Source organism: Leuciscus leuciscus (assembly GCF_965113295.1).
Source record: "Leuciscus leuciscus genome assembly, chromosome: 22".
NCBI classification, from domain to species: Eukaryota; Metazoa; Chordata; class Actinopteri; order Cypriniformes; family Leuciscidae; genus Leuciscus; species Leuciscus leuciscus.
Window position 1 is genome coordinate 2,907,398 of NC_138746.1, and position 15,566 is coordinate 2,922,963.

General features: G+C 39.3%; 1 protein-coding gene across 4 annotated transcripts in view; it reads right to left on the reverse strand.

Annotated features, from left to right (window-relative positions):
* LOC309486125 (signal-induced proliferation-associated 1-like protein 2) overlaps positions 1 to 15,566 on the reverse strand; it is a 153,103-nt gene that overhangs the window by 42,692 nt on the left and 94,845 nt on the right. For all 4 annotated transcript variants that reach the window (XM_082153280.1, XM_082153281.1, XM_082153279.1 and 1 more), the window contains exon 9: positions 8,361 to 8,635. In XM_082153280.1, coding sequence (XP_082009406.1) covers positions 8,361 to 8,635 — 275 coding nt within the window. The remainder of the gene's footprint in view (positions 1 to 8,360; positions 8,636 to 15,566) is intronic.

The window sequence follows — 15,566 nt, forward strand, 5'->3', positions numbered from 1 at the left end:
TTGTGTTGAAAGGAAAGAGCCTGAGGGTTCAGCGCTGCACACAGGTCACAGAAACAGTCCACTTTCCAAATCCCCCCCAAAAAAACACTTTTGCAATTCAACTCTGCTGCTATTGTCTCCATGAAGCTCCTGGGGTGAGGGGTTCACATTCTCCTCTGACATTTACATAACCAGCCCTGCAGCCCACAGGCTCATATCAATTAGATGCAGAAGACAGCCCCAAAAATCAGAGAACGTGATCTCTGCATCGGCTGAAATGTGTTTTAAATTGAGCTGCATTCATCAGTTATTTGCCCATCGCCCTCTGGTTATCACTGACCTCGAGAACACTCCACGCTACGCTTTACACTTTCTGGCAGAATCTCTTGGCATGAGCAACGGCAATGCAAAACATCCTCGAAAGGGACTTTTTTTTTGACCGAAAAATCATGCTGGAATACATTAAAAGGAAAAGATCAGCAATAAATACAATTCTGACATCATTTACTCACAACTCATGCCATTCAGATTCTCCATGATTTCCTCGTATGAAAAACAAGATATTTTGTAATAGGGAATGAGTTGTTTGAGGTCTAAATACACACACACACACACACACACACACACACACACACACACACACACACACACACACACACACACACACACACACACACACACACACACACACACACACACACACACACACACACACACACACACACACACACACACACACACACACACACACACACACACACACACACACACACACACACACACACACACACACACACACACACACACACACACACAAAAAGTGTCTTATGCTCACCAAGGCTGCATTTATTTGTAAAAACAGCAATATTGTGAAATATTATTACAATTGAAAATAATTTTTCTATTTTCAAATGTCACTTTCGATCCTTCAGAAATAATTACAATTCTGATTATTATCAATGTGCTGCTCAACATTTCTGTGATTATTTATATTTTTTTCAGGATTCTCTGTTGAATATAAAGTACAAAAGTCCTATTTGAGTGGTAAATGTTTTTCAGTTAATGATAGTAATATGACCTCGGGTAAAAAACCTCTCCATTGGGGGGTTCCACAAGGGTCTATTCTTTCTCCCATACTTTTTTCTTTATATTTGCTCCCCTTGGGTAGCATTTTCAGAAAGTATGGCGTGTCATTTCATTGTTACGCCGACGACACGCAAACGCATCTACCACTCAGGCGCTCTACCAATTCATTTGAGTCACCTTTAGAGTGTTTAAAGGACGTTAAAAACTGGATGGCCAAAAACTTTTTAATGCTAAATGAGGAAAAAAACTGAGGTTATTGTATTCGGCCACCAAAATAACTCCTTATTATATTAGATTCAAGTCCCCTGGCATCTTACTCGAAAAAAACCGTTAGAGATTTAGGCTTTTCAATTGACAATAACCTAAAAATGGACAAGCAAATTAACTCTGTGGTCCGGGCTTGTTTTTATAATCTGTGTTTATTAGCAAAAACTAAACCATTTTAGCCTGGTTAAAACCAGACTATACTCAGTAGTAACTGAGTTATGGTCTGGCAAAGCTTCATTAATAACTCATTTCCAAAGGGGCGTCACCAACGGATGTCGCTCAAATGCAATTGGATAGACCTAAAACCAATCAGAGCGATTGTCATCGTGTAAAGCCATATGCTGCGTCCCAATTCGCCTAAGTTACACTACGCCATAAAAGTATGTACTCTTTTTAGTGAAGAAAAGGTATTTACTTTTGAATGTGTAGCAAAAAAGTAGGCAAGCTTTGGGACATACTACTTCGTCATCTTTAGGGGGGGGTGGTGGTGGCGCAATGGATAAGACACATGCCTTTGGTGTGAGAGACCCGGGTTCGAATCCACTGTGAGACACCAATGTGTCCCTGAGCAAGACACTTAACCCCTAGTTGCTCCAGAGGCGTGCGACCTCTGACATATATATAGCAATTGTAAGTCGCTTTGGATAAAAGCGTCAGCTAAATGAATAAATGTAAATGTAAATGTAAATCTTTATCGGACGGATCTGTCGCGGGCGTCCTGTCACGTAAACTGCCCTGTCAATCATCTCGTCACAGTTAAAATCCTCTATTAAATCTAATTTAATTTCCTACCGTTTCGGAGAGAAATGTAGCAGCACGTTCATCTGCCAGTGGGTCTTTCATGGAGACTGTCCTCATGTGTTTGCAATTTGAATATAATAATGCATTTAAAAGTTGCTGCACTTCACCAACAGACGTCGCTCTAATGCCTCTGGGCACAATTGGATAGACCTAAAACCAATCAGAGCGATCGTCATCGTGTAAAGCCCGCCCCAACGTTTCTGATTGGTGCCGCAATTTCAAGGGATTAGAAATGGGCTTGAATGAGCTCTTTGCCAGACTACTTGCAGAGCAAATCTAAATTTGCCGGAAGTTGTCTGGGTTTTCCCAGGCTAAAACCATTTTTATCAAATAAAGATTTCGAAAGAGTAATCCATACCTTTATTTTATCACGACTGGACTTTTCTAACTCTCTGTATTATGGCTCCACCGCCGCATCTTTGCGATCTCGATTACAATCGGTGCAAAATGCTGCGGCGAGGCTTTTAATGAGGGTAAAGAAACACGAATCAATTACAGCCGTACTAGCGTCTCTAAACTGGCTTCCAGTCCATTTTAGAATTAGATATAAAATATAATTTTTTGTATATAAATCGTTAAATAACCAGGGCCCAGCATATTTGGCAAACCTTTTAACCCCATATAACCCTTCTAGAACATTACGCTCAGAGAATCATAAACTACTTATAGTGCCTAGAACAAATCATCTACATAAAGGCGACCGGGCCTTAGCAGTAATAGGGCCGAGACAGTGGAATGAGCTGCCGCTGTCTATCAGGTCCGCCAAATCACTGTCAATGTTTAAGAATCTGTTGAAAGTGCATCTTATGTCGTTAGCCTATAATGGTTAGATGTGATGTTTTATATGTTGTCTATTCATTGGTCTATGTGTGTCCTTATTTTTATCCTTTTATAGAATCTGTATGTAAAGCACTTTGGTTCAACCTCGGTTGTGTTTTAACAGTGCTATATAAATAAATAAACAAACAAGAATAAGTACAAAAGAACAGCATTTATTTGAAGTAAAAATCTTTTTTTAACATTATAAATGTCTTTACTTGTCACTTTTGAACAATGTATTGCTCCTTGTGGAATAAAAGTATTAATTTAAGCCTCAATGCCCATTAATGAGAACCAGTATGCTTTGCATGCAGTTTAATGCATTGCGGTATGTTGAGGTGAGTCATGTGTGACACGTCTTTAGTTCTGGGACCCAGATGTCTCTTAAGTGTTTATCAATGACCAGAAATCAAACAAAAAGCATGCAAAAGCATCCAGACACGTCTTTGTAAAGCTGCTGCAACATTAGCCTCAGCATCGGCTCCAGTGTTTGAAAAGTCCGTCAACAGAAATGCATTTTCTGTACATCGCTCATAGACATAATGAGAACCAGTTGGAAAGAAAAGTAAACTACTGAATCGAACATTTGGCGCCTCGAGCATTCGAGATGTCGAGTGTTTACAGTGTCTGCGCAGGAGAATAAACTGGTCCGTTTTCTCATTAAAAGTGGAATAATATCCAAAACCAGTGATAAACAATCCACAGCGTAAAGCTAAAGGCATTTTAAAGAGGATGATAAAGATAATGTGAGCTTTTCCACAAGTGATTTACTTCACTATTAACTTCAACTTCAACAAAACATTGACTTTTTCCACATCAAAACCTGAAACCTCTGACGTACACGGACATAACCTGGAGAATAATCTACAGTGAGCGGCGTGTGAACGAGCCGAGAAACACGAGCCCGACTGCATTTAGGTGGACGCTCTTAAAGATTCAGTGTTGTTTTAGAAAGACACTTGATCCCACGTGTCCAACGAAGCAAAAGTTATTCCCAACATTAGTGTCCTTATCCGAGAAACAGTAGGTATTGCTCGCGGCTCTGCTCACATTTACAGGCTCAGATTTATAGAGCGATGTTTTCCACTGCCGCCCGCCAACAACTGCACGACTGACTCAATCCTCTCACACGACTGCGTCATGATGGAAAACAGAGCGTGATGTAAAGGTGAGACACTAATGACCCTGCAGAATGCAATAATGATCAGTATTGACTGACGTTCTTAATGCTTGTTTAAACACCGTAAGAGTTTAGCAAAACAATGCAACGAGCGTTCATACTTCATCACATCGAGTCTTGGTGCTCATACATGCAAAAAAAGCTTAAATCTAGCATTCATTTCCCATCATGCACTAAAAAACCACTGCATTTATAAAGAAAAGTTTCACATTAGATTTTCAAATACTATTTAAAAGTTTGGGGTCAGTAAGATGTTTTGTTTTTTAAGGAAATTAATACTTTTATTCAGCAAGGACGCATTACATTGATCAAAGGTGACAGTAAAGACATTTATCATGTTAGAAATTATTTATATTTCAAATGCATTATGTTCTTTTGAACTTTCTATTCATCAAAGAATCCTGAAAAATGTCATTGATCACAGTTAGCACAAAAATATGAATATTTTTCATCATTGATAATAATATTTTTGATCCTCAAATCAGAATATTATAATGATTTCTGAAGGATCGTGTGACACTGAAGACTGGAGTAATGATGCTGAAAATTCAGCTTTGATCACAGGAATAAATTACATTTTTACTATATATATATTCACATAGAAAACAGTCCTTTTAACTTGTAATAATATTTCACAATATGTACTGTATTTTTGATCAAATGAATGCATTGGTGCCTTGGTGAGAAAAAGACACTTTAAAGTAAAAACTTTTTTTTTTTAAACTCTTGCAGACCCAAAACCTTTCAAGTGTATATAATAGATCTTCAAATTAAAGGAAAAATCCACCGTTTTTTCATATTAAACTATGTTATTCCTTTAACTAAGATGAGTTGATGCATACCTCTCTCGTCTCAGTGCGTGCACTCAATCGCTCTGGCGCGCGGTGACACTCTGATAGCACTTAGCTTAGCCCAGTTCATTCATTAGGGACCAAACAGAGATGAAGTTAGAAGCGACCAAACACCTCCACGTTTTCCCTATTTAAATACAGTTACACGAGTAGTTACACGACCAAGTATGGTGACACAAAATAAAACGTGGCGCTTTTCTAAGCGGGTAAAAAGGATAACTATAATGTATGGCGGAATAGCACTTGGGACTCGGGAGCACTTCGACTCGGCGCAGTAAAAAGTCACGTTGGTTCTAATGACAGAAGTGAGAGGGAGAGGATTTTTCAGGAGTGACTCAGGGTGCTTTCACACCTGCCTCATTTAGTTCGGTTGAATCGCACTAGAGTTCGTTTCCCCCGTTGGTGCGGTTCGTTTGGGCAGGTGAGAATGCGGCAATCGCACTCGGGTGCGCACCAAAAGCGGACCAAACAAGCGTACCGAGACCTCCTGGAAGAGGTGGTCTCGGTACGCTTTGAAACGAACTCTGGAGCGGTTTGTTTGTGGTGAGAACGTGATCCGACCTCGAACAGAACCAACTGCCAAAGAACTGCGCATTTGTGGACTAAACCAGTTGCCGTAGTCAGCTGCGCTGTGCATTATAGGATGAGGAGAAATTTTTGTTGACAGTTTGCAGCTCGCGAACAAACTTGGAGTTGTGAGGAGGTGCGGAGCCTGATAGAAATTATTATTAACATTATTTTCGAGCCACATCCTCGGTTCATTCTCAAATATTATTGTTTGTCTAAAGTGGTGTAGACAAACTATATAATAAAATATGACCAAGGATACAATCAGCCCACGCAGTCGTCTCTCCATAGTAAACAGCGGCGTGTTGTCTGCCGGATTTTCCACCTCTTTGTTTACTTCTGGAAGTTCTGGAATTTTCCCGCACGTTAATTCTGACCAAACGAAGTGCAGTTATGGAAATGCATTCCGAGTGATGTGGATGTTGTCACGTGACTGCATTTTGGTTCGTTTTATCAACTCATAAACTGATTCGGACCAGAGCGATCAGTGTGGTGTGAAAAGGAACCAAAACGCCTTAAAAATGCTACAAAGTATCATTTTTTGCCCTTGGTCCGGACCAAATGAACCGAACTACAGATGTGAAAGCACCCTCAAAGTGCTCCCAAGTGCTATTCCGCCATACATTATAGTTATCCTTTTTACCCGCTTAGAAAAGCGCCACGTTTTATTTTGTGTCACCATACTTGGTCGTGTAACTACTCGTGTAACTGTATTTAAATAGGGAAAACGTGGAGGTGTTTGGTCGCTTCTAACTTCATCTCTGTTTGGTCCCTAATGAATGAACTGGGCTAAGCTAAGTGCTATCAAAGTGTCGCCGCGCGCCAGAGCGATTGAGTGCACGCACTGAGACGAGAGAGGTATGTATCAACTCGTCTTAGTTAAGGGAATAACATAGTTTAATATGAAAAAAACGGTGGAGTGTTCCTTTAAAGTGGCTTCAAGTAAATACATATCAAAGTACCATCAGTGTACCAGGGTAACATCACAGTACTTCTTTGTAAGGGTGGGAAATCAAGCCTCTCTGAGGAAAAAAAAAACTTGGACTTTTCCCATCAAACACACTGTTTTTACATCCTCTCTTATTTTAAAGAGCCCATACATGTCTTTTTATGGTTGCGCAGAATCCAGTCTGAGCTGGTGAAATATGGCTCTAATATTAGCCTAACCCAGAAAATCTATTTATTTACACTAGAGCAGCGGGACGTGGCCGGCCGTAACCCTGCGCGGTCCACAAGAGTTTCTATACATCACACTAATGAGAGAAACATTTCACATGTGTCCACACTCAAAATTACTCACTTATGGATTGAAAATGTAAACAGCGAGTAAAATGTTTGGTTTTCAGACTAATCAGAGAGAGTATGTAATAATATGAGGCTCTGCTCCTCGAATTCAGACCTGAAACATGAGATTCATCATTGCCAATGTGTCTTTCCTTTAAGTCATATTTATCCGGGTGTAATGTTCAAACATGCTGGACATCTGGAGTTCTGGTAATTCTAGGAATATTCCATGCTTGTTTAACTTTATCACTTGCAATTAGATTTATGCACTTGTCAGACGCTTTTATCCAAAGTGACTTGCATTGCATTGAAGGTACAGTGTGCATTTGATCAGTTTCTGCATTCCCTGGGAATCGAACCCATGACCTTGGCATAGCTAGCGGCAGCAAATGATCATTGGCTTTTATGATGATCATGTATGATGTCCGATGATCATGTTTACATGTGATATGAACAAACTATTCCAATTTTAAAGGCACAGGAATAAGGCTCATAGAATCACTATCTAGATGTGCAGTGGTCTGTCCGAGAGGCATGTTTGTGAGCACATTAATCGGACAGCTCCGAATGTGGATAAACTGGTTTATTTAACCCAATTAACCCCGTACATTTTTTTTTTACTTTTATATTACAAATGAGACCGAGCAGCTGAATGAATTAGTCAGCTCGTTTCAACGCATGAAAAGACAAATTAATTAATATGATAATTTCTTTATGAAATGTAATAAAAAATGACAGTAAAAAAATTAAAATAAATAAATATGAGTAAAAAAACAAATCTAAATAAGTTATACTTATTAATGATATATATAAAAAATTAAAATTGAAAAATATATGTAATAATAATTAAATATAGTAAAATAAAATGTATAAAAATTATATTATATGTATATTATATATATATATGCATATAATAATTAAATATAGTAAAATAAAATGTATAAAAATTATATTATATGTATATTATATTATATATATGCATATAATAATTAAATATAGTAAAATAAAATGTATAAAAATTATATTATATGTATAGTATATTATATTATATGTATATTATATATATATTATATGTATATTATATATAATTATATTATATTATATATATGTATATATATGTGTGTGTGTGTGTGTGTGTGTATAATTTGTGTTATATATAATTTTTATTGATTTTAGTAAATAATAATAATAATATAAAAGTATTATTATAATAATATAAGGAATACTATATATATATATATATAATTAAATATATAGTAAAATAAAATGTATACAAATAATATATATTTTTTATTATTTCGTTTTTCTATATAAAATATAGATAATGAACAAAAATAATATAATGTACTGTAATATAATTTCAGAGTTACATAACCTTTTTAAAAGCCATTTCAACACACTCAACCCAATTAGTAAGTTTTAAAGCAAAGCAACAATCAGGAAAAAATTAGAAAAGGCACTACTTCTACACGGGATGGATGTTAATGGGATGGATGTTAATGATGGACAGAACGGTTCACTGATACCTTCTGGGAGCTCCGTCTTTATAGGGCTGTATGATGATGACCTTGACGGAGATGGAGGTCCTCAACAGGTCGATCATCTGTTCGTGGGTCAGCGTCGCCACCGCCACCTTGCAGATCTCCACCAGCCGACTGCCCTGACGCAAGCCAGCTTTCCACGCGTATCCGAACGGCTCCACGTCAGCCACGATGCCCTCGAAGTTCACGTGGAAGCCGAGCTGGCCGAGACCATTCCTGCGCAGGGTCATTTCTGTGGTCTCGCAGCCGCGGGTCACGATCTGATCAACACAGAGAAATCAGCCTCAGAAACCAACTTTCACTCGTACAAACCATCAGCATCACATGACTTCATAAAATATTACGTTTGTGCTCCACGTAAGAAAAGAAAAGTCTGTGTGTTTGGAACAACATGACGGTGGGTAAATAATGACAGATTTATTTCCGGGTGAACTGTTCCTTTAAGTAGCTCCGACGTGAAGGACAGATGGTAACAGGGAAAAATGCCAAAAAGAGAGAAAAAAAACAACATCCCGAGGCAACATTTAAATCCAACCGGGGACGGATGCGTGAGTGTATGTTCTCTCAATCTAAAGAGCCTTTCATATGGAAATAAAGACGAGGGCACTCCAGGGAAAATGTTTTTTGGAAAGTAAAAAGCTGAAGATGCAGTGAGTCAGTGGAGAGAGAGAAACTTCTGTCCGGAGCTAACAGCGGGAAATCTTTACAAGGAAACAAGATCAGAAAAGCAAAGTTTAATAATAAAAAAAGTCAAATTAAAGCAATTAAAAAAAGTATGTATTAAAAGAATGAATTCAAAAATTTTAAATATGAACACAATATAAAATAATATAATATGTATAATTAAAGCTATTGAATATTAAGTATTATTAAGTATTAAAATTCTAATAATACATTTATTAATTTATTTTTTTATATTAATTTATTTTATATAATATAACCTACATTATATTAATTTTATATAATTTTATATTATATTAATATTACATTAAAAAAATCTCATAATATAATATATAAATAATATTATATTATAATTAGGAGTACTTAAAGCTGTTGAACACATCTCTAACAATAACTACTAAAATACATAATATATTATATTACAACAAACCCCAAACCAAATATTAATATTACAAATATTAATATAAAATAATATAACAGTCAAAACTGTTAAACAAACCCCTAACCTCAAGTATTACATTTCTACAAATAAATAAAATATATATTTAATATAATAAAGTAGCATAATATAATATAATATAATATAATATAATATAATATAATATAATATATAACACTAAGTTTTAAACTTCTAAAAAATGAAAAAAAAAAAAAAAATCTCTAAATAAGATAAATTTGATCTCAAATCAAGTGTTTTTTAAGGAGTAGCGTGTGTTTCCATTCGCTGCTGCTAGTGGAGCAGAGATGACACACACCAGAGTTAAAGACCTGCCTGTTTTCAACTGGTTAGACTGATTCTTTGGGCTGTTAATGGGTGTAGTAATTAGCATTAATCTAGTATAAACATGGCATTCTGGTATGGTGAGTGTGCCGCTCATGTTTAGCTGTGTTGAAGCACACTTACAGGGTCACGTACAACATCACCATCACACAATCTCAGTCACTCATTAGACAGCATTAACAAGAGCTGACCTCCACATCACTGCTCTATCAACGGGAACTACAGTCTGAGACTACAAGGGCTGAGAGGACATTTCAGAAAGTGTGTGTTGATCAGTGAATGTACATCTGATGACTCAGCAGAGTCAGGAGACGGAGAAAGGTCACAGGAGTGTGAGGTCTGGTCATGAGTGAGTCAGTAAATAACTCTGAGGAGAGGCTGATCCGTCTTAAGAGCTTTACTGTAATAAGCCGAGCTAGTGAGAGCAAGTCACCGTAAACTTCATTTGCACTTGTTCGCAATTTTAAAGCATTTTAAAGCCTCTGATTCGATGACTGACCTATTAGATTGGATGAGGCCTGACTTTTGACTTTATTTTCAACTGATATTAATTAATATAAAAATGACTTTGCATGGGTTATTTTAGGATAGCAAAATAATCAAAGTACACAAAACGTTAGTATTGCTTAATCTTCATTTATATACAGTTACAAACAAAAGATAATTCAATTTAGAACACTAGAAAATATATATTTATGATGTAAAAATCAAATTTTATGTTTAAATATAGAATACAATGTATAGCATAAAAAAAATGAGAAGGTCAGAAAATATATAAATTTTCCTTCTTGTAAATAATGGTCACATTTTATGTAAATATATAATTTATAAAACTGACAGTATAAATGAAATAATATTAATAAAAAAATATATAGAAAATAAAAAATATTTAAAGAAATTAGAAGGCCAGAAAGTATTTCAATTTTCTTTGATGTAATTAATGGTAAAATGTAATAGAAATATATAATGAATGAAACAGATCGGTTAAAATAAATAAATAATAGAATATATATATATATATATATATATATATATATATATATATATATATATATATATATATATATATATATATAAAATTACAAATTAGAAGGCCAGAAAGTATATAAAATAAATTTTATGAAATTAATGGTCAAGTGTATTGTAAATATATAATGAATGAAACTTGATTAAAGGGCCAGAAAATACATATATTTTCTTTTGAGAAATAAATAAAGCAAATGTAAATGTATAAAAACAATAGGGTCCTCTCACCATCGGTGCTCAGGCCCTAATGAACAAAAGTGCAACAGACAAAAACCCTCTAAGAAACAATACACCCAAACAGCATGAGAACCCTGAAGAACCCTAACCCGTCCCGTGATCCGCTTCACATCCCATCAGCAGCTCGGAAACTCGGATCTGAGCGCTGAGAAGCTGAAGAACCCTAACCCGTCCCGTGATCCGCTTCACATCCCATCAGCAGCTCGGAAACTCGGATCTGAGCGCTGAGAAGCTGAAGAACCCTAACCCGTCCCGTGATCCGCTTCACATCACATCAGCAGCTCGGAAACTCGGATCTGAGCGCTGAGAAGCTGAAGAACCCTAACCCGTCCCGTGATCCGCTTCACATCACATCAGCAACTCGGAAACTCGGATCTGAGCGCTGAGAAGCTGAAGAACCCTAACCCGTCCCGTGATCCGCTTCACATCACATCAGCAGCTCGGAAACTCGGATCTGAGCGCTGAGAAGCTGAAGAACCCTAACCCGTCCCGTGATCCGCTTCACATCACATCAGCAGCTCGGAAACTCGGATCTGAGCGCTGAGAAGCTGAAGAACCCTAACCCGTCCCGTGATCCGCTTCACATCACATCAGCAGCTCGGAAACTCGGATCTGAGTGCTGATAGGCTGAAGAACCCTAACCCGTCCCGTGATCCGCTTCACATCACATCAGCAGCTCGGAAACTCGGATCTGAGCGCTGAGAAGCTGAAGAACCCTAACCCGTCCCGTGATCCGCTTCACATCACATCAGCAGCTCGGAAACTCGGATCTGAGTGCTGATAGGCTGAAGAACCCTAACCCGTCCCGTGATCCGCTTCACATCACATCAGCAGCTCGGAAACTCGGATCTGAGCGCTGATAGGCTAAAGAACCCTAACCCGTCCCGTGATCCGCTTCACATCACATCAGCAGCTCGGAAACTCGGATCTGAGTGCTGATAGGCTAAAGAACCCTAACCCGTCCCGTGATCCGCTTCAAATCACATCAGCAGCTCGGAAACTCGGATCTGAGCGCTGAGAAGCTGAAGAACCCTAACCCGTCCCGTGATCCGCTTCACATCACATCAGCAGCTCGGAAACTCGGATCTGAGCGCTGAGAAGCTGAAGAACCCTAACCCGTCCCGTGATCCGCTTCACATCACATCAGCAGCTCGGAAACTCGGATCTGAGCGCTGATAGGCTAAAGAACCCTAACCCGTCCCGTGATCCGCTTCACATCACATCAGCAGCTCGGAAACTCGGATCTGAGCGCTGAGAAGCTGAAGAACCCTAACCCGTCCCGTGATCCGCTTCACATCACATCAGCAGCTCGGAAACTCGGATCTGAGCGCTGAGAAGCTGAAGAACCCTAACCCGTCCCGTGATCCGCTTCACATCACATCAGCAGCTCGGAAACTCGGATCTGAGCGCTGAGAAGCTGAAGAACCCTAACCCGTCCCGTGATCCGCTTCACATCACATCAGCAGCTCGGAAACTCGGATCTGAGCGCTGAGAAGCTGAAGAACCCTAACCCGTCCCGTGATCCGCTTCACATCACATCAGCAGCTCGGAAACTCGGATCTGAGCGCTGAGAAGCTGAAGAACCCTAACCCGTCCCGTGATCCGCTTCACATCACATCAGCAGCTCGGAAACTCGGATCTGAGTGCTGATAGGCTAAAGAACCCTAACCCGTCCCGTGATCCGCTTCACATCACATCAGCAGTTCGGAAACTCGGATCTGAGCGCTGAGAAGCTGAAGAACCCTAACCCGTCCCGTGATCCGCTTCACATCACATCAGCAGCTCGGAAACTCGGAAACTCGGATCTGAGCGCTGAGAAGCTGAAGAACCCTAACCCGTCCCGTGATCCGCTTCACATCACATCAGCAGCTCTGAGACTCGGATCTGAGTGCTGATAGGCTGAAGAACCCTAACCCGTCCCGTGATCCGCTTCACATCACATCAGCAGCTCGGAAACTTGGATCTGAGTGCTGATAGGCTAAAGAACCCTAACCCGTCCCGTGATCCGCTTCACATCACATCAGCAGTTCGGAAACTCGGATCTGAGCGCTGAGAAGCAGAAGAACCCTAACCCGTCCCGTGATCCGCTTCACATCACATCAGCAGCTCGGAAACTCGGAAACTCGGATCTGAGCGCTGAGAAGCTGAAGAACCCTAACCCGTCCCGTGATCCGCTTCACATCACATCAGCAGCTCGGAAACTCGGATCTGAGCACTGAGAAGCTGAAGAACCCTAACCCGTCCCGTGATCCGCTTCACATCACATCAGCAGCTCGGAAACTCGGATCTGAGTGCTGATAGGCTAAAGAACCCTAACCCGTCCCGTGATCCGCTTCACATCACATCAGCAGTTCGGAAACTCGGATCTGAGCGCTGAGAAGCTGAAGAACCCTAACCCGTCCCGTGATCCGCTTCAGATCACATCAGCAGTTCGGAAACTCGGATCTGAGCGCTGAGAAGCTGAAGAACCCTAACCCGTCCCGTGATCCGCTTCAGATCACATCAGCAGCTCGGAAACTCGGATCTGAGCGCTGAGAAGCTGAAGAACCCTAACCCGTCCCGTGATCCGCTTCACATCACATCAGCAGTTCGGAAACTCGGATCTGAGCACTGAGAAGCTGAAGAACCCTAACCCGTCCCGTGATCCGCTTCACATCACATCAGCAGCTCAGAAACTCGGATCTGAGCGCTGAGAAGCTGAAGAACCCTAACCCGTCCCGTGATCCGCTTCACATCACATCAGCAGCTCTGAGACTCGGATCTGAGTGCTGATAGGCTGAAGAACCCTAACCCGTCCCGTGATCCGCTTCACATCACATCAGCAGCTCTGAGACTCGGATCTGAGTGCTGATAGGCTGAAGAACCCTACCCCGTCCCGTGATCCGCTTCAGACTGACGTGTGAACACACAGATGTACTGTAGTCTGAGCTGAAGATGCACAGTTTTGTTTTAGCGTATGCCTTGCCCTGCATAACAATAAAAAATATAATTAAGTGCTATTAAAATAAATTGCTCATTGCTAGTTCATGTTAGCTAAGTAACTAATTTTAACAAATGAGTATCAAGCTTGTAGAATAACAGCGTTTGTTTCTTTAAAAGAACACGTTTTACTGACAACAAACTTATGAACGGTAGTGTATTTACATATTAAAATGGTCTAATGATCCCAGAAAAATATGTAAAAACAGTTTTTCTATTTATATGAATAATATATATGTATGTGTGTGTATCATTAGCATTATTGTTATTGATAAATTAGAGGTAAAAAGAGTTTTCATGTTCATGAAACTATGAAGTGACTCCGCATAACATAACAACAGATGTAGGCAAGAAAATGTATTATTGCAATATAAACTCACAGAGCAAGCTGTTTGAAGTGGAAGAGAACTGGGACAGTTTAAGGATGAGCACTGCTGTGATCTGCCAAATCTACACGCAAACAGAAGTAAAGGTAGAAACCCTCCCGGCCAGCCTGAGAGAAGCGGCTGAGACGAGCAGAGACACAGATGGTGAAGCGGGACAGTCGAGAGCAGACCTGTGTGTTCTGACAGCTTCTGGCCCGAGCACACACACACACACACACACACACACACACACAGCAGCCCTCTGGAGGAACATATCCTGGTGAAGCGCTCAAAGTGTTTTACTGATTTTTGGATGTACCATGAAAAAGTCAATGGGGTCCAATGTTGTTTGGACAGGAATTGTTATTCTAAATACTTTTTTTTTGTTTTGTTTTTTTTGAGTTCCACAGAAGAAAGTCAAACTAGGATATCGGCAAGGAAATCTATCTATCTATCTATCTATCTATCTATCTATCTATCTATCTATCTATCTATCTATCTATCTATCTATCTATCTATCTATCTATCTGTCTGTCTGTCTATCTGTCTGTCCATCCATCTACAGTATCTATCCATCTATCTATCCATCTATCTATCTATCTATCTATCTATCTATCTATCTATCTATCTATCTATCTATCTATCTATCTATCTATCTATCTATCTATCTATCTATCTATCTATCTATCTATCTATCTATCTGTCTGTCTGTCTGTCCATCCATCTACAGTATCTATCTATCTGTCTGTCCATCCATCTACAGTATCTATCCATCTATCTATCTATCTATCTATCTATCTGTCTGTCTATCTATCTATCAATCAATCTATCTATCAATCTATCAATCTATCTATCTATCTATCTATCTATCTATCTATCTATCTATCTATCTATCTATCTGTCTGTCTGTCTGTCTGTCTGTCTGTCTGTCTGTCTGTCTGTCCATCCATCTACAGTATCTGTCTGTCTGTATGTCTATTTATAAAAGTAAGTAAAATGTTCAAATAGCTTCCAGCACCGTGAACTGCTAACTGGCACAGTTTCTGCTGTAGTAAAGCAGACACAGGAAGTCAAATACGAGGGCATGATTAGCATAAGCAGTGAGCAGACCTATCCTGTCCT